General features: G+C 36.4%; 1 protein-coding gene across 6 annotated transcripts in view; it reads right to left on the minus strand.

Annotated features, from left to right (window-relative positions):
* The window catches only part of LRBA (LPS responsive beige-like anchor protein), a 747,970-nt gene that overhangs the window by 164,195 nt on the left and 559,202 nt on the right, over positions 1–24,573 (minus strand). For all 6 annotated transcript variants that reach the window (XM_029235039.1, XM_029235041.1, XM_029235037.1 and 3 more), the window contains 2 exons: positions 8,605–8,745; positions 7,440–7,559 (listed from right to left, as the gene is read on the minus strand). In XM_029235039.1, the coding sequence (XP_029090872.1) occupies positions 7,440–7,559; positions 8,605–8,745 (261 nt within the window). The remainder of the gene's footprint in view (positions 1–7,439; positions 7,560–8,604; positions 8,746–24,573) is intronic.

Below are 24,573 nucleotides of genomic sequence, written 5' to 3' on the forward strand. Positions count from 1 at the left end.
AAATTGAGAAGTCAGTTAAAGTGCATGGGATGAGGCATGTACTTTTAAAGAAAGAGGACAGAGAAGGCCTTACTAAGAAGGTAACTTCTTTTTTTGAATTTTATTTTATTTCTTTTTTTATACAGCAGGTTCTTATTAGTCATCAATTTTATACACATCAGTGTATACATGTCAATCCCAATCTCCCAATTCATCCCACCCTCCTTCCCCCTTGGTATCCGTAAGTTTGTTCTCTACATCTGTGTCTCTATTTCTGCTTTGCAAGAAAGTTCATCTGTACCATTTTTTTTTAGATTCTACATATGATCGATATTATACTATATTTGTTTTCCTCTTTCTGACTCACTTCACTCTGTATGACAGTCTCTAGGTCTATCCATGACTCTGCAAATGGCACTATTTCATTCCTCCTTATGGCTGAGTAATATTCCATTGTATATATGTACCACATCTTTATCCATTCATCTGTCGGTGGACACTTAGGTTGCGTCCATGACCTGGCTATTGTAAATAGTGCTGCAATGAACACTGGGGTGCATGTGTCTTTTTGAATTATGGTTTTTTCTGGGTATATGCCCAGTAGTGGGATTGCTGGGTCAAATGGTAATTCTATTTTTAGCTTTTTAAGAAAACTCCATACTGTTCTCCACAGTGGCTGTATCAATTTACATTCCCACCAACAGTGCAAGAGGGTTCCCTAAGAAGGTGACATTTGAGTAAAGACTTAAAATGACTGAAGGAATGAATCCATAAGGATATCTGGAGGAATTTTTCAGGTGAAAAGAAAAGTAAAAGCAAAGGCCCTGAGGTGGGAAGATACCTGGAGTTTGTGAGGAATACCAAGGAGGTCCTGTTTGGCTAGAACAGAGTGGACAAGAGGGCAAATGGTACAAAGAGTTCAAGACGTAACAGGATTATGGAGGGGAGGGGTAGTTGCTGTAGAGTCTTGCATTGTAAGGACTTCAGCTTTTACTCACAACAGCTTTTACTCGGAAGCCATTAACTAAGAAAGGGAAGACTGTGAGAAGAGCAGGTTTAAAGGAACGAAGATCAGGAATTTGGTTCTGAATGTGTTAAATTTGAGATACATTTTACATGCTAAAATGGAGATGCTAAGGAGCGAGTCAGATATCAGGATAAATGTACATGCTAGAGATGTAAATCTGGGAGGTGGAAGGCTCCCTTGCATCCTTTAAGATACAACTCAAATACCACTTACTCTGTGAAGTCATTCACAACCCCACTTCCTCCAGGAAGAATTAATTTCATTTTGTTTGTATCTTATTATAGCACTTGGCACTGTCTAACTTGTATTAAAAATAGTTTTATGTATACGTGTCGTTCTCACCTGGAGATATGTGAAGTAAAGAACTGTGTTTATCTTACCCTTTTAACCCCAAAAACTCCCTACTATGTATTGCATATGATAAAATAATCAGTGAATGCTGGCTTAACTAAATGTGTTTGGGGGGACTTGAATTCACCTGTCATAGGAAGTTTTCTGCCTGAAGGTAGGGAGCCAGATCCCCATGCCCTAACTAAACTTGTTCTTCTTCTGTGTTCTCTAAGTACATGTCCAAGTCAAATTTAATTTCTCTCTCATCTTAGGAGACAAATCAATCAGCAAATCCTAACAGTTCTTACCTTTTAAATATGTCTTAAATTCATCACATTTCTCTAGTACCATTGCCTCCACTGCCTCTCACCCCATTACTTTAACAGCTTACTTACTGTTTCCACTCCTGCTCAGTGTAATACAAACACCGATCACAGAGGTCACTTAAAACCACAAAATCCCCTCTGCTTTGACCTTTCCAGTATATCCCCACTGCCCCCAGGATAAAGTCCAACCTCCTTACTAAAGCTTATAAGGCACCCCATGATAGGCCCTGAATTGCCTCTTTCCTCTCCCTTCTCTTCATTTCAGATCTTGTAGCTATGAGCCACAGATCCTTTATTATGCTGAATTGCTGGAATGCTTTTATCGTCAGTACCCCATTTACCGCAAATGTTCACTGAAGGCAATGCTCTGTCTCATTTGATGCTGTATCACAACCAGGGCCTGACTGTGCATAAACTCAATTAAAATAAAAACTTTAAAAATTAAATGCTATCTCAGGATTCCACCAAACTTGTTACCCTAAGTTTATTTTTAGCACAGGTTATTTTAAAAAATATTTTTGTACTAAATTCCAAGCTTCTAGAGAAGTATAGTTCTCCAACAATCTCCATGTAAAAGATATAAAGAATGTAAAAGATCCATTTACTACTGCCCCCTTTCTAAAATAATGAACCTAGCTGACATTTATGACTCTTTCCACTCTCAGATCCTGATTTGTTAATCACTACTATAGGAGAGAAGGAAAAAAGTTTAAACTGCAGCAAATCAGATTCTATTTAATCATTAGATTAAATTTATTGACACTAACGGTACCTGAAAACGTGTATGCTGCCTGCTGCCTCAACGGGGAGCTGGGGGGGCTGGGGAATCAGTAACAATGAACTGCCTAGAAAAGCTTAGATATTTGCCTAATATTTACATGTGACTGCCTTATGAAATTCATTCAAGCTTTATGAGTCTGATTTGTTCCACAAGATTTGGTTATGATGGTTCAGGCTGAAGACAGTAATCTATTTTGTACCTCAGTTTCTAAACTTAAATGATTTTTTTAAAACTTGAAACAGAGTTTGCTGGGGGATTTTTTTTTTTTTTGAGAAAGAATTGGGTATCTGTATTTTTAAAATGGATAGGGTTGCATCAAGGGATGTAGGACTTCTTTGAAGCACAGCATCACCGTGACCTACGATAACCACCCTTTTCTTTCTTTTTTTTAACATCTTTACTGGAGTATAATTGCTTTACAATGTTGTGTTAGTGCTGTACAACAAAGTGAATCAGCTATATGTATACATATATCCCCATATTCCCTCCCTCTTTCGTCTCTCTCTTACCCTCCCTATCCCACCCTTCTAAGTGGTCACAAAGCAATGAGCTTATCTCCCTGTGCTACGTGGCTGCTTCCCACTAGCTATCTATTCTACATTTGGTAGTGTATTTATGTCAATGCTACTTTCTCACTTCGTCCCAGCTTACCCTTCCCCCTCCCCGTGTCCTCAAGTCCATTCTCTATGTCTGCATCTTTATTCCTGCCCTGCCCCAAGTTTGTCAGAACCATTTCTTTTTTTAAGATTCCATATATATGTGTTAGCATACGGTATTTGTTTTTCTCTTTCTGATTTACTTCACTCTGTATGACAGACTCTAAGTTCATCCACCTCACTACAAATAACTCAATTTCATTTTTTAGGGCTCAGTAATATTCCATTGTATATACGTGCCACATCTTCTTTATCCATTCATCTGTCGATGGACACTTAGGTTGCTGCCATGTCCTGGCTGTTGTAAATAGTGCTGTAATGAACATTGTGGTACATGACTCTTTTTGAATTATAGTTTTCTCAGGGTATATGCCCAGTAGTGGGATTGCTGGGTCATATGGTAGTTCTATTTTTAGTTTTTTAAGGAACCTCCATACTGTTCTCCATAGTGGCCGTGTCAATTTACATTCCTACCAACAGTGCAAGAGGGTTCCCGTTTCTTCACACCCTCTCCAGCATTTATTGTTTGTAGATTTTTGGATGATGGCCATTCTGACTGGTATGAGGTGATACCTCATTGTAGTTCTGATTTGCATTTCTCTAATGATTAGTGATATTGAGCATCCTTTCATGTGTTTGTTGGCAATTGGTATATCTTTGGAGAAATGTCTGTTTAGGTCTTCTGCCCATTTTTGGATTGCATTGTTTGTTTTTTTGATATTGAGCTGCATGAGCACTTGTACATTTTGGAGATTAATCCTTTGTCAGTTTCTTTGTTTGCAAATATTTTCTCCCATTCTGAAGGTTGTCTTTTCATCTTGTTTATGGTTTCCTTTGCTGTGCAAAAGCTTTTTCTAAAATAAATAAATTCATTTATTTATTTATTTATTTATGGCTGTGTTGAGCCTTCATTGCTGCATGCGGGCTTTCTCTAGTTGCGGTGAGCAGGAGCTACTCTTCGTTGCGATGCGCAGGCTTCTCGTTGCGGTGGCTTCTCTTGTTGAGGAGCACGGGCTCTAGGGGTGCAGGCTTCAGTATTGTGGCACATGGGCTCAGTAATTGGGGCTCATGGGCTCTGGAGCACAGGCTCAGTTCTTGTGGCGCATAGACTTCGTTGCTCCGTGGCATGTGGGATCTTCCCAGACCAGGGATCGAACCCATGTCCCCTGCATTGGCAGGTGGATTCTTAACCACTGCGCCACCAGGGAAGTTCCTTGCAAAAGCTTTTAAGTTTAATTAGGTTCCATTTGTTTATTTTTGTTTTTATTTCTATTTCTCTAGGAGGTGGGTCAATAAGGATCTTGCTGTGATTTATATCATAGAGTGTTCTGCCTATGTTTTCCTCTAAGAGTTTTATACTGTTTGGCCTTACATTTAGGTCTTTAATCCATTTTGAGTTTATTTTTGTATACGGTGTGAGGGAGTGTTCTAATTTCATTCTTTTACATGTAGCTGTCCAGTTTTCTGCTGGGGGACTTTAAAATATTACTTATCACAGTGATGATTCTCCAACCCAATTTTAGCACTTTCTATTTCAGTCCTCAAGACTAGCTATTATTGCTACTACCTGTCAGTTCATATTTAGATGGAGTACAACATCAGGAACATCGTTGCTCAAAGAGCAAGAAGGCATTCTTCCTTCCAAAAGTAGAAAGCTATCCCTTGGTGTGATGCCAAAACAATGCCCTAAGTCTGCACTGCCAAATGGAGTAGCCATTAGCCACAAGTGGCTATTAAACAATTGAAATGTGGCTAGTCTGAGAAGAGACCTGTTGTAAATATAAAATACACACCAGATCTCAAAGCCTTAATAGTAAAAAGAAAGAATGTAAAATATCCAATTAATAATTTTATACTGATTACATGCTGAAATAAAAATATTTTGGATATATAAGTTTAAATGTATTCTTAAAATCAGTTTCACATGGTCCTTTTGATTTTTTAAAATGTGACTACAAGAAAATCTAAAATTATATATGTGATCGTAATTATGGTTGACATTACATTTCTGTTGGACAGTGTGGTAAGCCTAGTTAGAGAACTGATCAACACTTCTGAACTCTTTATCCAGACAGAATAAAAAGCATCATTGAGGGTCAGGCCTGAAATGGAACCACCAATGATGAACCGAAACACAAACGAACCCCCCAATTTTAAAATGGTAAATCATGCTAAAAATGAAAGACTGCTTTAGTGAAATCTGATAATGTCTCTTTCTTCTCTGAAATAAAAATAATTAATATTTTAACCTTTATTTCTTAGGAATAACTTATATTTTTTCAGTAAAATTATTCTGAGTATTAGCAGAATGCAAGAAATAGGGATCCTAAGATATTATAGTGACAGTTCCCCTTTAGCAAAAAAAAGTTAAGTACTAGAAATGTTATTTTATTCTTATTTTTTCCAAAAAATTAGTTAATTAATTAATTAATTATTTTTTTGTCTGCGCTGTGCAACTTGCGGGAACTTATTTCCCCCACCAGGGACTGAACTTGTACCCTCGTCAGTGAAAGTGCAGAGTCTTAACCACTGGACTGCCAGAGAATTTCCCTGAAAAAGTAATTTAAATAAATCTATCTACCTAACAATATTTCATTTTTGTAAAATGTCATGAAAACATTAGAGAATGCATATTAATCTAGCAACGTATACTTTAGAAGCCACTCAGTAAAGTGATTCCTACCACCCACTCACATACTTCACTATCCCCTCTCTATTTTTTTTTTTTTTTTTTTTTGCGGTACGCGGGCCTCTCACTGCTGTGGCCTCTCCCGCTGCGGAGCACAGGATCCGGACGTGCAGGCTCAGCGGCCATGGCTCACGGGCCCAGCCGCTCCGCGGCATGTGGGATCTTCCCGGACCGGGGCACGAACCCGTGTCCCCTGCATCGGCAGGCGGACTCCCAACCACTGTGCCACCAGGGAAGCCCTCCTCTCTACTGTTTAACATTTTCCTTCGTATTTCTAGAAACTCTAACAAGACAACACAAATAAAGATCAGACTATAATTAATATGATTCCATCTGAAATATGTTATATCTCAATGAAATGTTTATTATAGTAATTTAAATGTGCTTTCTTAATATATTCATTCTTATACATTATATTATTATAATAATTTAAACATGCTTTATAAAGTGTTAGAATGTAACATGAGGAGGCAAGATCAAAAAACAAAAAATAAAAAAGGCATGATTAAATCCCTCCTCAGTTGTAGAGCCCGCACGCCACTACTAGAGAGAGGCCTATACAATGCAACGAAGAACCTGCACGTTGCAATGAAAGATCCTGCATGCCGCAACTAAGGCCTGACACTGCCCCCAACCCCCCCAAAAAAATTTGAAAAAGAGATTATTTCTGCATATGATGGAATCTTCAATAAAATATCTTGGATATATGCAATGTTATACTCTACAGTAAGATAAAGTATGTGAACACTTTTTATAGACTGTAATGTATCATGACTAAAAGTAAGATACAATTATAATTTTAATTAATTTTTTAAAGTACTCTATAGTAACATAAACATTAGTAATGTAACTTTTCCTCTTTCAAGCCCAAATATTTCTCATATGTACTTATCATTTTCTCCCATATAGTATAATTATTTATGTATAAGACATAGCTCTTTACGACACCTAAGGACACAACCACAGGCATATCTTGTTTTACTCAACAGCATCTAAACAGTGAAGAAACAGATACTATGTCACAAAACTAAAATACAGTACTTTTGAGGGCAGAAGCAGAAGTATTTTATCAGCTACTGTGCAAAGTTTTTGATCTACTGAACATATATATACATAGAAGAACTCATTTCCCCTCAACAATAAAGCAATTCTATAACAAGCAGAGTCAGGTAGGCATTTAGAACCAGCAGTAGGTAAAAGATGATTACCTTAAGAATAGAGACAGGGGATTGCTAAAGTATCAATAAAATGAAATAAGTTGAATTAAACTAAACATCTGAGATCTTTCTCACAGTATTTTTGTGACTATATTAATTTTATTCATTGAGTTTGGAATTCCATTAAGCACGCTGCTTTACATCCATACTACTATATTTTTCCTTTAAAAAGGATTCCAAGGAGGAAGGAAAACAACTGTTCCACAATTAAAGAGAGAGAGACGAGACAGACAGACAGAAAGAGACAGACACAGGAGGTAGAGAGAGAAAGAGAGAGAAATCTTATATAATGGTTATTGGCCACTTAATTAAGGCCTCATCCTTTGAGGCTCATCTTTAGTAAATAGGGCTGTATTGCAGGAGAGAAATTATCAACATCCATTCAATAAGAAACACATTGGCAATAATAATTGTAAAATGAAGTATTTCTGTACCTTAATATCAGATGTATCACGCTGACTGTTTCGCCAAGCTCTGGAAATCGATGAAAAAGTTCGATCTGCATGATCAAATTTCCCTCCTTGTAAATTTAGGAAAGAAGTTGTGAAGGGTTCCTAAAAAATAAGCCGTTTAAAAGAGCCGTATATTCCCTCATGCATAAAAATGTGGTTTTTATAAATCTTTATATCTAAATACTTAGTTACCAATAGACATTAGCCAGTAATACATACTAGGCATAGACTGGGAATTATACTTAAATTATTACATTAATATTCTTACATTATTTTTGTTTCAGAAGAAATATTTCCAAAATTTAGTATTTTTCAGACTCTCTTCAATATTTTTCAGACTCTCTTCCTTTCCAAGAACAATTTATTAATAACATTCAGACATAAATTAGACTGCATTTGCTTCACAGTCCAGGGAAACAGTCCAATATGTAATTTTCCTATTGTTATGGCTCAATATTTAATTTATGATTAAGAAAAGAAAAATGTTTGGAAGATTTAAAAGCCTCATTTTAGTTAAAGAACACTTAAACACATATTAGTGGATAATTGCTTGAAATTAGCTAAGCACTATAAATTACCTCTAGGATTTATATCTGCCTGTACCCTCTAACAAGCTTTAATTAATGACGTGCTGCTAATGCTTTCCCAAAGAAATTACTTTCTAGTAGATGAATCACCTTTCAATTTTACGGAAACATTTCTTGTTTAACCAATATGTTATCAATACACAGCAGTCTTGGTGTAAATTACAAACACACCTTATTCCATTTTGGGCAACTGAAGTTTCCAAAATATATGAATATATGCCTGTGTTAAGGGAATCTTATTTAGTTCTTATTTTAATAGACTACATTGGAAAATAACATATGTTACAATTTAGAGTCTGGTAAGATATCAATGACTTGAAGAGGCAAATTTAAGGAAAAAAATTCACGCAATTCCAGGTGAAACATTTTCATGGCCATTCTACAGTAACGTGTTATAAAATACAGCCCAAATGGGATAAAGAGATACTTATATAGTTAGAGTCTCAATCACTGAAAAAAATTTCACCATTCAAAAAAGATGCTGATGATTTTTAATCAATGCATATTCTCCACAACACTAAATTTACTTATTCATGGTTTATTATTCAAATTGAACTTACTATTCTTAGCAGCCATGCAAGAACAAAACTTGCAGTTGAGTAATGAGTGCCATAGTGGAACTTTGGAACTTGATCGTCTTCCCAGGATTCATAACGCTCTGCAAAGAATGCTGCTCTTTTTGGATTCAAAGCTCCTATTGGCTGCCAACGGGGAGGAGGAGAAACAAGAACACATAAATACAATCGTCCTTTATTTCTTTCTCTCTTCAAATATTATCTAATCAGCAAGTGTGAAAGTGAATTAAAAATACATACTATTCAAATTAAAGCAGTGTTACAGTCAGAGAGTGGACTGAAATATAAATTTATTTTTCAATGCACATTAAATATACACATATAAGTAAATGGAGAAACCTGTCATTTCTCAATAAGTCTAGTTTCTGTTGAATAAAAGTCTTTAATCAGCCCATAACAAGCATTTTCATGAAGATAATTACATGAAGTGAATATTAGTTATATGATACTTTGGAAAGCATCTATAAAATCCTCTTTAGTCCATTAGAAGCGACAACCAGAAACAGAATCTTGAAGCTAAAGGATTAACATATCATAGATTGTGAGAAGACAATGCAACAAAATTTGGCAGGGGGCGAGGGTGGGGGAGAAGGAGTGCAAGGAGGAGATTGTGTGAAAAAGGGATTAAATGTAAATCTAGAAATTTCTAATAGTATGAGTAAAACCAAAATTTAAAAGATAAAAACATGCCGGCATGAAATTTGTTTTAAATGTGTAACATGAATAGAATATTAGACAGATTACGAGCTTGTACAACAATACTTTACAGCAGAGGTCCCTAAAGCAGCACAGCGAAGTGATGAAGAGTCTGGGTTTACTGGAGTGACAACAATACCCAGTCAGAAAGTTGTTTTGGAAAATAAAATGAGTAAGTACATGGAGGGACAAACCATACCTGACAATATTCAATGAATGCTATTATTTTTAAGGTTATCTTTTAACAATGGGGTAAAGTTTGAATAAAACAATAGCCTATAAGCCCCCAGAATATTGGTTGGTATAAGATAAGAGCATAATAAATGTTAGCTGGTATCACTGTTGCTGCTGCTGTTGTTATTCAGGGAATTCATGAACTCCATTAACCAGTAAGCAAAATTTCATGTGATTATGCACATGTACATTTTCTTCAGGAAGACATACAGAGTATTCTAAGATTCTCAAAGGGGTCTAAGGGCTTAAAAAACAAGTAACAATTCATTCTCATAAAACATTCTAATCTCTAGAAAATCTCTACTCTTTATTTAAAATATAAGTACCAATTCACTGAAAAAAATGTAAGATTACTTTCTTTAATGAAAACCTATCAGTCACTCATTTATATGAGAAAGAAAATATCTGATCATTTATGCAAAAAACGTTAAACTGAAATTTAAAATACTGGTTTTAAAATAGATGCATTCAGAAATATTCTATGGAAAATGAAGCAATGTTAAACTAGTTTTTCAGTAGCTTTTCATGTTAAAAAGTAATTTTAAGCAGTATTTTAAATGATCATTTTGGCTATATTTCTTAAAATTGTTAATTATTTTTTCAAAACTGCCATTTATTTCTAGTACCTTTCATTCTCTTTCAATAGGATGGTTCTAATCAACATTTTATCTTAAGCCCTTTTTTTAACTCTACAAGCAAATTTTTAAAAACCTTTAGTTGATTATTATTTTAAACCAGTATCACAGTATACCAATTTAAAATGCCATCTTTTAAAGCATTAGTTTCTGTACAAAGGAGTTAAATCTGATTTACTAAACTTATGCCAGTTAAGGATGGAACTGACTCCAAGAAATCTTTGTTACAGAACCAATTTGGAATGCCTTTAAGTGTATTTTAGCTGTTGTCCCTGAAGACTGAGCCATGCAAAGGAAAGAAAGAAGAAATAAAATCACTGGAAGACAAATTACGTGAAAACAAAATCAATGTTCCTTTTGTATGGTTCTGCAGCATATTAAGTATTCACTTTATGTGCTCCTATTTTTATTACTCTCCAAATGAGTACACCCCCAAAATCAATAGTTATAGAATCACATTTCTTGAATATAATGCTAAAACCAATTAGGATTGATTTCACTAGCATCCGAAAAAAAATGGCATCGTGCAGAGATCCATATACGTAGAACCCACAGTATTGATTCCGGCTGTGATTGTTACAGTTGATTTCTGAAGCCTGCTACAGGACAGCTATCAAGACATAGCACATTTATTTGCAAGCATATAAAAAAGAAGTCCCCAAATAAAAGAAGGTTAAAAAAAAAAAAGACTAGTGGAGCTGTGCAATGACAATGATACACTATCAGCTTACTCAGAGAAGTTACAGTGGGAATACACACATTGAATTATACATTACGCGAAAGCACTGATTTATTGTGGTAATAACATCCACCTCATTAAAAGATTCTGCTTTGCTGCAGTTGGAAGGCTACATATTGTTTACTGCTATAAATTAATGGCAGTGCAAAGAAGACTGCAGAACCATCCTAACAATAGATCTGTAATGACAGTGCTGTATATCACAGCTTCCTCAGCAGCTTCATAATAAAATGGAGACAATGTATTGAGCTAATACATTCTACCATGCTGGCCCATATTTTTCTGACAATTGCTTTAAAAGATGAGCTGAATCCAACTATGTTATAATGCTGCAAAACATTTAACTAAGCAAGAGTCAGTCATACACCAAAGTGCATCATAGCATTTTTGAAACATTATCTAAATCAGCATTTCAAGATATTTATTCATCTCTGCAAAAGAACTAAAAGTAAATGCTGATGGTTCCTCTTACTTATACAGTATATTAAGAGCAACAAATGGAGGGCAATTCAGGAAGATGCCTAGTACTATCATCCTACAGAAAGCTCTTTGCACAATTTAACTGCAAAAGCTTGACAGATTATTTTTCAAAATCAGCAACTTGATTAAAGGAAGAAGAGCAAAAATGCTGGTCATTTAAAATGGTCATGACTTCCTGGAAAAAATCAATAAAAAATAAGTATTGATTAGAGAGGTATAATTCAAGTTCATAACCAGGTAAATATAAATAGGCTGAGGATATAGAAAAATAATTTTAAACACTACAAAAAGCTAACAAATAGAATTATATTTTTTAAATCTGTAAAATAATAAAAGAACCTTAATCACAACAAGATGAAAAAGTGATTCAAATAAAATGGAATTATTTAAAAATTAGAGTATCAGGACTACCAACACAAGCATTTACGTTAAAAAAAAAAAAAGGAAATAAGAACTTGGATTAAAATAGGAAAAGACAAATTAAAGAAAAAAGAACACCAGAACTCTTGAAAATGTATAAATAGCAAAACAACAACAACAACAACAAAAAAAACTACACATAGGATATATTATTCTCACGAATAGCCAAACTGACAACTGTGGTAGATTGGTAAGTATTCTGTTTGAAATTCTCATCTGATACCTTTCAGAACAAGATATGCAAAGCAAAACTTTCTAAATCAGGTTTTTAAGAATATTACAATAAAAAAATCTTTTGTTACCTTTTTTGAGAAGTAATTTTGCTAATTATTAGAGATATAAAAATATTGCATGTAAAGTGCCCAGCTCAGTGCCTGGAATGCAGTAAGTTATTAGTAATAATAATTATTGTTATTTTTCAGCTCATTTGGTCAAGAATATTTAAGAAAAAAAGCCATTAAACAAGCCTGATGAAATTAATGTTGTCTATTAAGAAAGAAAGTAATTAAGCATCACAATCATCTAATGGTACATGCAGTACTGTGCATTATCTGTCAGAAGCCTAAGAGTACACAGTAGACATCAAAACTGCATTACTCTATCTCAAAAAACATAATCAAAAACAAAATTATCTTTCAAAAGTCCAAAGGGCCTCCAAATTTTACTGTGAAAAGCATATGAAATGTCAAGCAAGTTACAATTATCTAGTACTACATTAATTAAAAACAAATGGTATTGGATTCAAAGGCCCCTATAACCACCCAACACAGACTCCTTCAACTGATTACTAGTAAAAGTTAAGCTGTAAAAAGACTGTAGTGTTCATACATTCTAAGTTTTTGCTTTCTTTTTAAAATTTTTCTTACCTGAAGTTATCTAATTAATAACCTCCAGCTTACATTTTGTATTTTAGAAAACATTATTATACATTCTCACAATAAATGTGAGCTAGATATCCCTATTTTAATAATGAAGAAAATAAGTATCTTGAATAACCTAGCTCAAAATCAACATAAATCTAGGAAACAAAAATCAGTACTCAAATCCAGTCTTTGGGCCATTTTATCCATAAACGGTTGTATTATAAAATGTTTTTCCTGATTTCAACAATTTCCCACTTTCTTACACTTCCATTTTTCAAATATGATATTTATTTAACAGGTTTATTTAAAAGACTAATAATGTATATATGTAAAGAGCTCCTGGCACAAAGTACTCAATAAGTATAGCTGCTATTAATGTTGTTGTAATTGTTATTATCACCATCACCAGAATTTCTTTTTCCTTTTGAGATTTATATGTGAACTGTTCCAATTTATATCAACTTTTCAGAAGTGAAGTTCCAAACTGCTGGACCATGGTTACAATTACTAAGAGTAAGAAAGTTGTAGGGAATTGGCAATAAATCTCAGAAATTCTACAAAGTATAGATTTGCTTGAGTTAACAACCTTCTCTTTTTAAAATCTAAGTCTAAAAAGATATTTTTTCCATCTTTCTGTGAAAGCTTTATTTGGTAATCATTAAACCTTAACATCTGGGGATGAGAAGCAGGAGAGAAGATTAGAGGAAAAGAAAAAGGTCATTATGCAGTAACAGACTCAGGAATGGGGCCGTTGGACACGCTAAAGTACAGTGTATCATAAACATACATTTTGTGGGTTAAGAGCAGAGTGGGGAAGAGCTGTCAAAAGTGAAAATGGGCTCATGAAGGGGAGGCAAAAGAGCATGACTACTTTTAGGATCTTGCTTACGATCTCGATGACTGGCCTAAAGCCATCTGTCAATGTTACCTTCATTTGGTATGATTAGAACACTGGAAATATCCTTTAATTCCAGGACTACACATAAACCCTGTCCGACAACATATAAGAGGGCATACAGGCAAGAGAGGTTATACATTATTATATTCTGGAAGTACGGTAATCCTATAAATAACAAAAAAGAGCGATCACAAAGTGAGGACAAGGAAAAGGTAACAATATGGTTGAACCCAATGTTATATGAATCTGATGTTATAAAAATGTCACGTTAAAGGAAAGAATCATGTTAATTAAGTGTAAGGTACTTGATATTCATGAACAAATTAAGCAAAAATCTTCAAATTCAGACAATGAAAGAGGATGGACTATCAGGAAATGTGACATCATAAAAGATGGTCATTTCTGGTTAGAGAATAATGATTTGTTTTGGGAATATTATAGGAAATAACTATGATAAACATATTAAAGAGGCTATTCTATCTGATGACAATGCAATTATTTACCGGCTATACGTGAAGGGTCTAAGAGTCTTAAGTAAATTATCTCACTATATTTACAACAACACCTTAATATAAAAAACTATTAGCATTCCCAATTTACAGGTGAAAAAATTGCGTCTGGGAGAAGTTAAATGACTATTAAAGGTTGGTTCCCCAGTCAATAGCAGAGCCAAGATTCAGAGTCACATCTAACTAAATTGACTAGTAAATCCTAGAATAACTACAGTTGTGTGGATTGATGAAAGTGTTGGTGCTGAATCTGCAAGGGCACTGGAATCCTTTCATGGGAGGTTTAGATTAAATGCTCTTCTGAAAAAATGTTATTTATGTTTTTATTCCCACCTATATAATGTGCATGGATATCAATTTAGCAGAAGGCTTCACAAAAGGGGGAGAGAGATGAATATTTTGTCTTGGGGATGCTGAAAAATAGTTGGCAAAAACAGCTTTAGAGAAAGTGAACACAGGGGCGCCTTCAAGACGGTGGAGTAGTAAGACGTCGAGATCACATTCCTCTGCACAAACACATCAGAAGTACATCTACATGTGGAACAGCTCCTACAGGACACCTACTGAACGCTGGAAAAAGACCTCAGACTTTCCAAAAGGCAAGAAACTCCCCACGTACCTGGGTAGGGCAAAAGAAAAAAGGAAAAACAGACAAAAGGATAGGGATGGAACCTGCACCAGTGGGAGGGAGCTGTGAAGGAGGAAATGTTTCCACACAATAGGAAGCCCCTTCACTGGTGGAGACGGGGGTTGGGCAGGGGGGAAGCTTTGGAGCCACGCAGGAGAGCGCAGCAACCCGGGTGCAGAGGGCAAAGCGGAGAGATTCCTGCACAGAGGATCAGTGCCGACCAGTGTTCACCAGCCCGAGAGGCTTGTCTGCTCACCCGCCGGGGCGGGTGGGGCTGGGAGCTGAGGCTCCGGCTTCAGAGGTCGGATCCCAGGGAGAGGACTGGGGTTGGCTGCGTGAACACAGCCTGAAGGGGGCTAGTGTGCCACAGCTAACCTGGAGGGAGTCCAGGAAAAAGTCTGGACCTGCCTAAGAGGCAAGAGACCATCGTCTCAGGGTGCGCCAGGAGAGGGGATTCAGAGCACCGCCTAAACGAGCTACAGAGGCGGGTGCGAGCCAGGGCTATCAGCGTGGGCCCCAGAGACAGGCATGAAATGCTAAGGCTGCTGCAGCCACCAAGAAGCCTGCGTGCAAGCACAGGTCACTATCCACACCTCCCCTCCCAGGAGCCTGTGCAGCCCGTCACTGCCAGGGTCCAATGATCCAGGGACAACTTCCAGGGGAGAACACACGTCGTGCCTCAGGCTGTTGCAACGTCACGCTGGCCTCTGCCGCCGCAGGCTCACCCCACATTCTGGACCCCTCCCTCCCCCGAGCCTGAGTGAGCCAGAGCCGCCAAATCAGCTGCTCCTTTAACCCTGTCCTGTCTGAGCAAAGAACGGATGCCCTCAGGTGACCTACATGCAGAGGCAGGGCCAAATGCAAAGCTGAACCCCAGGAGCTGTGCAAACAAACAAGAGAAAGGGAAATTTCTCCCAGCACCTTCAGAAGCAGCGGATTAAATCTCCACAATCAACCTGATGTACCCTGCATCTGTGGAATACCTGAGTAGACAACGAATCATCCCAAAATTGAGGAGGTGCACTTTGGGAGCAACTATAGTCTTGGGGTTTGCTTTCTGCATCTAATTTGTTTCTGGTGTTATGTTTATCTTAGTTTAATACTTAGAGCTTATTATCATTGGTAGATTGTTTATTGATTTGGTTGCTCTCTTCCTTTTTTAATTTTTCATATATATATATTTTTTCTTTTTTTTTTCCTTTTTCTCTTTTTGTGAGTCAGTATGTGTATGCTTCTTTGTGTGATTTTGTCTGTATAGCTTTGCTTCCACCATCTGTCCTAGGGTTCTGACTGTATGGTTTTCTTTTTTTTAATACAGTTTTTACCACTTGTTATCATTGGAGGATTTGTTTTTTGGTTTGGTCTCTTCATTCTTTCCCTCTTTCTTTTATTTTTAATTATTTATTTATTTTAAATATTTTTTTTCTATTTTAATAATTTTATTTAATTAATTAAATTATTTCCTTTCTTTCTTTCTTTTTCTTTCTCCCTTTTCTTCTGAGCCGTGTGGCTGACAGGGTCTTGGTGCTCTGGCCGGGTGTCAGGCCTGAGTCTCTGAGGTAGGAGAGCTGACTTCAGGACATTGGTCCACCAGAGACCTCCCAGCCCCATGTAATATCAAACTGCAAAAGCTCTCCCAGAGATCTCCATCTCAACGCTAAGACCCAGCTCCACTCAACGACCAACAAGCTACAGTGCTAGACACCCTATGCCATACAACTAGCAAGACCCCACCTATTAGGAGAGAGGTTGCCTAAAATCATAATAAGGTAACAGACACCCCAAGACACACCACTGGATGCGGTCCAGCCCAACACAAAGACAAGATCCAGCCTCATCCACCAGAACACAGGAACTAATCCCCTCAACCAGGAAGCCTACACAACCGACTGAACCAATCTTAGCCACTGGGGGTAGACACCAAAAACAACGGGAACTATTAACCTGTAGCCTGCAATAAGGAGACTCCAAACACAGTAAGTTAAGCAAAATGAGAAAACAGAGGGACGCAAATCAGATGAAGAAGCAAGATAAAAAACCACCAGACCAAGCAAATGAAGAGGAAATAGGCAGTCTACCTGAAAAAGAATTCAGAGTAATGATAGTAAAGATGATCCAAAATCTTGGAAATAGAATGGAGAAAATACAAGAAACATTTAACAAGGAACTAGAAAAACTGAAGAGCAAACAAACAACAATGAACAACACAATAAATGAAATAAAAAATTCTCTAGAAGGAATCAATAGGAGAATAACTGAGGCAGAAGAACAGATAACTGACCTGGAAGAAAAAATAGTGGAAATAACTACTGCAGAGCAAAATAAAGAAAAAAGAATGAAAAGAATTGAGGACAATCCCAGAGACTGCTGGACCGATATTAAATGCACCAACATTCGAATTACAGGGGTCAGAGAAGAAGAAGAGAAAAAAAAAACGGGCTAAGAAAATATTTGAAGAGATGATAGTTGAAAACTTCCCTAATATGAGAAAGGAAATAATCAATCAAGTCCAGGGAGGGCAGGGAGTCCCATACAGGATAAATCCAAGGAAAAACACACCAATACACATACTAATCAAACTATCAAAAATTAAATACAAAGAAAAAACTATTAAAAGCAGCAAGGGAAAAGCAACAATTAACATACAAGGGAATCCCCATAAGGTTAACAGCTGATCTTTCAGCAGAAACTCTGCAGCCAGAAGGGAGTGGCAAGACATATGTAAAGTAATGAAAGAGAAAAACCTACAACCAAGATTACTCTACACAGCAAGGATCTCATTCAGATTCAACGGAGAAATTAAAACCTTTACAGACATGCAAAAGCTAAGAGAATTCAGCACCACCAAGCCAGCTTTACAGTAAAAGCTAAAGGAACTTCTCTAGGCAGGAAACACAAGAGAAGGAAAAGACCTACAATAACAAACCCAAAACAATTAAGAAAATGGTAATAGAGCCTACATATCGATAATTACCTTAAATGTAAATGGATTAAATGCTCCCACCAAAAGACACAGACTGGCTGAATGGATACAAAAACAAGACTCATACATAGGCTGTCTACAAGAGACCTGCTTCAGACCTAGGGAAACATACAGACTGAAAGTGAGAGGACAGAAAAAGATATTCCATGCAAATGGAAATCAAAAGAAAGCTGGAGTAGCAATTCTCATATCAGACAAAATAGACTTTAAAATAAAGACTCTTACAAGAGACAAAGAACAAAGACACTACATAATGATCAAGGGATCAATCCAAGAAGAAGATATAACAATTGTAAATATTTATGCACCCAACATAAAGCACCTCAATACATAAGACAAATGTTAACAGCCATAAAAGGGGAAATCAACAGTAACACAATCATAGTACGGTACTTGAACATCCCACTTTCACTGATGGACAGATCATCCAAAATGAAAATAAATAAGGAAACACAAGCTTTAAATGATACATGAAACAAGATGGGCTTAAATGATATTTATGGAACATTCCATCCAAAAACAACAGAATACACTTTTGTCTCAAGTGCTCATGGAACATTGTCCAGGATAGATCATATCTTGGGTCACAAATCAAGCCTTGGTAAATTTAAGAAAATTGCAATACTGTCAAGTATCTTTTCCAACTATGAGACTAGATATCAATTATAGGAAAAAATCTGTACAAAATACAAATAAATGGGGGCTAAACAATACACCACTAAATAGATAAGAGATTACTGAAGAAATCAAAGATGAAATCAAAAAATACCTAGAAACAAATGACAATAAAAACATGATGACCCAAAACTTTTGGGATGCAGCAAAAGCAGTTCTAAGTGTGAAATCTATAGCAATACAATCCTACCTCAAGAAACAAGAAACATCTCAAATAAACAACCTAATCTTACACCTAAAGCAATTAGAGAAAGAAAAACAAAAAATCCCGAAGTTAGCAGAAGGAAAGAAATCATAAAGATCAGATCAGAAGTAAATGAAAAAGAAATGAAGGAAATGATAACAAAGATCAATAAAACTAAAAGCTGGTTCTTTGAGAGATAAACAGAATTGATAAATCATTAGCCAGACTCATCGAGAAAAAGAGGGAGAAGACTCAAATCAATAGAATTAGAAATGAAAAAGGAGAAGTACCAACTGACACTGCAGAAATACAAAGGATCATGAGAGATTCCTACAAGCAACTATATGCCAATAAAATGGACAACCTGGAAGAAATGGACAAATTCTTAGAAAAGCACAACCTTCTGAGACTGAACTAGGAAGAAATAGAAAATATAAACACACCAGTCACAAGCACTGAAATTGACACTGTGATTAAAAATCTTGCAAGAAACAAAAGCGCAGGACCAGATGGCTTCACAGGCGAATTCTATCAAACATTTAGAGAAGACCTTACACCTATCCTTCTCAAACTCTTCCAAAATATAGCAGAGGGAGGAACACTCCCAAACTCATCTACAAGGCCACCATCACCCTGATACCAAAACCAGACAAAGATGCCACAAAAAAAGAAAACTACAGGCGTATAACACTGATGATTATAGATGCAAAAATCCTCAACAAAATACTAGCAAACAGAATCCAACAGCACATTAAAAGGATCATACACCATGATCAAGTGGGATTTATCCCAGGAATGCAAGGATTCTTGAACATACGCAAATCAATGTGATAAACCATATTAACAAACTGAAGGAGAAAAACCAATACTGAAGGATCATCACAATAGATGCAGAAAAAGCTTTTGACAAAAATTCAACACCCACCCATGATAAAAATCCTCCAAAAAGTAGGCACAGAGGGAACTTACCTCAACATAATAAAGCCCATATATGACAAACCCACAGCCAACATCATTCTCAATGGTGAAAAACTGAAACCATTTCCACTAAGATCAGGAACACGACAAGGTTGCCCACTCTCACCACTATTATTCAACATAGTTTTGGAAGTGTTAGCCACAGCAATCAGAGAAGAAAAAGAAATAAAAGGAATCCAAATCGGAAAAGAAGAAGTAAAGCTGTCACTGTTTCCAGATGACATGATACTATACATGGGGAATCCTAAAGATGCTACCAGAAAACCACGAGAGCTAATCAATGAATTTGGTAAAGTAGTAGGATACAAAATTAATGCACATAAATCTCTCGCATTCCTATAGACTAATGATGAAAAATCTGAAAGAGAAAATAAGGAAACACTCCCACTTACCACTGCAACAAAAAGAATAAAAGACCTAGGAACAAACCTACCTAAGGAGGCCAAAGACCTGTATGCAGAAAACTATAAGACACTGATGAAAGAAATTAAAGATGATACAAACAGATGGAGAGATATACCATGTTCTTGGATTGGAAGAATCAAGATTTTGAAAATGACTATATTACCCAAAGCAATCTACAGATTCAGTGCAATCCCTATCAAACTACCAATGTCATTTTTCACAGAACCAGAAAAAAAATTTCACAATTTGTATGGAAACACAAAAGACCCCCAGTAGCCAAAGCAATCTTGAGAAAGAAAAACGGAGCTGGAGTAATCAGGCTCCCTGACTTCAGAATATACTACAAAGCTACAGTAATCAAGACAGTATGGTACTGGCACAAAAACAGAAATACAGATCAATGGAACAGGACAGAAAGCCCAGAGATAAATCCACACACATATGGTCACCTTATCTTTGATAAAGGATGCAAGAATACACAGTGGAGAAAAGACTGCGTCTTCAATAAGTGGTGCTTGGAAAACTGGACAGCTACATGTAAAAGAATGAAATTAGAACACTCCGTAACACCATACACAAAAATAAACTCAAGATGGATGAAAGACCGAAATGTAAGGCCAGACACTGTAAAACTCTTAAAGGAAAACCTAGGCAGAACACTCCATGACATAAATCACAACAAGATCCTTTTTGACTCACCTCCTAGAGAAATGGAAATAAAAAGAAAAATAAAAACAAATGGGACCTAATGAAACTTAAAAGCTTTTGCACAGCAAAGTAAGCCATAAATAAGATGAAAAGACAACCCTCAAATGGGAGGAAATATTTGCAAATGAAACAACTGACAAAAGATTAATCTCCAAAATATACAAGCAGCTCATGCAGCTAAATATTAAAAACAAACAACCAAATCCAAAAATGTGCAGAAAACCTAAATAGACATTTCTCCAAAGAAGATATACCGATTGCCAACAAACACATGAAAGGACACTTAACATCACTAATTATTAGAGAAATGCAAGTCAAAACTATGAGGTATCCACTCAAACTGGTCAGAATGGCCATCATCAAAAAATCTACAAACAATAAATGCTGGAGAGGGTGTGGAGAAAAGGGAACCCTCTTGCACTGTTGGTGGGAATGTAAATTGATACAGTCACTATGGAGAACAGTATGGAGGTTCCTTAAAAAACTAAAAATAGAACTACCATATGACCTAGCAATCCCACTACAGGGCATATACCCTGAGAAAACCATAATTCAAAAAGAGTCATGTACCACAATGTTCATTGCAGCTCTATTTACAATAGCCAGGACATGGAAGCAACCTAAGTGTCCACTGACAGACGAATGGATAAAGAAGATGTGGCACATATATACAATGGAATATTACTCAGCCATATAAAGAAATGAAACTGAGCTATTTGTAGCATGGTGGATGGACCTAGAGACACTTATACAGAGTGACGTTAAGTCAGAAAACAAAAAACAAATACCATATGCTAACACATATATATGGAATCTTTAAAAAAAAAAAAGGTTCTAAAGAACCTAGGGTTAGGCAGGAATAAAGACGGAGACATAGAGAATGGACTTGAGGACACAGGGAGCAGGAAGCGCAAGCTGGGATGAAGTGAGAGAGCAGCATTGACACATATACACTACCAATGGTAAAATAGATAGCTAGTGGGAAGCAACCGCATAGCACAGGGAGATCAGCTGGGTGTTTTTTGTCCACCTAGAGGGGTGGGATAGGGAGGGTGGGAGGGAGGCTCAAGAGGGAGGAGATATGGGGTTGTATGTATATGTACAGCTGATTCACTTTGTTATAGAGCAGAAACTAACACACCATTGTAAAGCAATTATATTCCAATAAAGATGTTAAAAAAAACAAGTGAACACAAAACATAAACATTGTCACCAAAGTTTATTGCTTTACTTGCCTCTTAACTTTTATATTTGTATATCCACATCTATGAATCCAAATGAAAGCCTTTAATCAATGTGTTGTTGAAACTTTTTAAAGAAGCCAATGAATTTTATTTTGTGCCTCTCTACCCCTGCCTTCCTCTCCCACCCCCAAAGAGAAGAAAATAAAAGAATAGCCCCTGTCATTTAAGTAATTTTGCCACTGTTAGGGAGTGCAGGAACTATTTTGTGTCAGTTGTAGCAGCTCTTTTATCTAAATGACAAATAAACAAACAGACTCATCAACACTTACTCAACCTTGGCTTCTAGGATATTTCATCATGTGCTATATGCAGCTGAGATGCTTTGGCACTTATCTTCACACACTCTACATTTTATTTAGTATTGTCGAGAAAATACTTTCATTGGCACACTATTATGGCTTTTAGAGTTAACAAAGAAGCACTTTTGTTTTGAAGTACCAGCAGATTTTAATCCCTTGAAAACACACGTTCTTCCAAGTGGCAGTAAACATATACCCCCTATACTATTTCAAGTTAACAAACACATCTTGGGAAAAAGATAGTGTTCCATATTACTTATTGTACTGATGTAGAATCTAAATCATTTCAGAGGCTCACATTGGTAGATTTAGTAGCAATTCCTTCACAGTTCTATGTTATTTAGCTATGGTTCATACTACATGATTTTCACTCTAGGTATTTATCTGTTTGAGAAAGGCACATAAATCAATTAAAATAATCTGATAATCCAATGTCATTGTTGAGCTAAATGCCTGGAAAAACCCAAAAAACAATCTTAACAATCCAAGGTCAACTAAAAAAGAGATGATTTAAGTAATTATGAAAATGACAAACACCCAAAAGACTCAATGCTATTATAACAAAACCTGAGCGATTTCATTTCCTGAGCGATTCACCTATCCAATTAAAGAAACACTTAGGACCCTTAAAATCAGGAGTTCTGGTCCAAAGAAGTGACAAAGGAGGCTGCTGAACTCACTTCTTCCCACAGAGAAACTAAAAATTCAGCTACACATGGAACAATTCCCTCTGAAAGAAATCTAAAACCTAGCTGAGCAACTCTTACACCTTGGGCAAAAAAGAAAAACCCACATCATAACAGGTAGGAAAGGTTATAACACAATCTCATAAACCCCACCCCTGACAGTGACACACCAGCTGACGCAGCATGGGGAGGGAATTCACAGCTCATGGATTCTCCCTGAGGAGTGAGTTTGGGACCAAACACCGAGCACCTCAACACTTAAGACTTCCACTTGTGAGACAGGCCCCCAAAACACCTAGCTCTGAAAGCCAACGAGGCTTGCATTCTCGAGACCCACATGACTACACAGGCATACCTCGGAGATACTGCAGGTTTGGTTCCAGACCACTGCAATAAAGTAAATACAGCAATACAGTGAGTCACGTGAATTTTCTGGTTTCCCAGTGCATATAAAAGTCATGTTTACACTATACTGTAGTCTATTCAGTGTGCAATAGCGTTATGTCTAAAGAAACAATGTACGTGTTCTAATTGTAAAATACATTATTGCTAAAAAATGCTAACCATCTTCTGAGTCTTCAGTAGTCATAATCTTTTTAATGGTGGAGGGTTTGGAATATTGCAAAAATTACCAAAATACGACAAAGACACAAAATGAGCAAACGCTGATGAAAAAATGGCACTTATAGACTTGTTCAAGGCAGGGTTGCCACAAACCTTCAATTTGTAAAAAACTCAATATCTGCAAAGCACGATAAAGTAAAGCACAACAAAACAAGATATGCCTGTACAGCAGATAAAGAAAGAACAAAACTAAACAAAACACAGTTCCTAATGGGCTCTCACTCCAAAAGGATGGAATAGGGAAAACAGGAGTATACTGTCTTAAGGTTTGAAGACTATACATGAAATGGTATATTATTATTTGAAGGAAGGCTGTCATAAGTTGAAGACATATATTTCAAACCATAAAGAAACCACTAAACTTTTTAAAAAGAAGTATAAATAACAAGACACAGTGAAGATAAAATAGAATAATAAAAATACATAATCTAAAAGAAAACAGATAAAGGGAGACAAGGTACAAAGAACTGATATAAGGGATAAAAAACAGATGGCAAGAAAGTACATTTAAACTGACTATATCAAAAATTACATTAAATGTAAATGGTCTCAACAACCCAATTAAAATGCAGAGCTTATCAGAATGGGTATAAAAGCAAGACTCCATTATATATTGTCCACAGAAAAGAAATTTAAAAAATAAAGCCAGAGACAGGTTTAAAAAAATGATAGAAAAAGATACTACAGGGCTTCCCTGGTGGTGCAGTGGTTGAGAGTCCACCTGCCGATGCAGGGGACACGGGTTTGTGCCCCAGTCCAGGAGGATCCCACATGCCACGGAGCAGCTGTGAGCCATGGCTGCTAAGCCTGCGTGTCCGAAGCCTGTGCTCCGCAACGGGAGAGGCCACAACAGTGAGAGGCCTGCGTACCGCAAAAAAAAAAAAAAGAAAAGAAAAGAAAAGAAAAAGGTACTACAAGTAATAATCAAAATAACACTGTCATATCTACATCAACATCAGAAAAGGTAGACTTCACAACATGGACTATTACCAGGTATGAAAGGAGACCTTACATAAAGATAATGGAATTCATTTATAAGGAAAACATAACAATCTGAAATGTGTAT

The sequence above is a fragment of the Monodon monoceros genome, unplaced genomic scaffold, assembly GCF_005190385.1.
Source record: "Monodon monoceros isolate NGI ecotype Baffin Bay Population unplaced genomic scaffold, NGI_Narwhal_1 Super_Scaffold_20, whole genome shotgun sequence".
Classification (NCBI taxonomy): Eukaryota; Metazoa; Chordata; class Mammalia; order Artiodactyla; family Monodontidae; genus Monodon; species Monodon monoceros.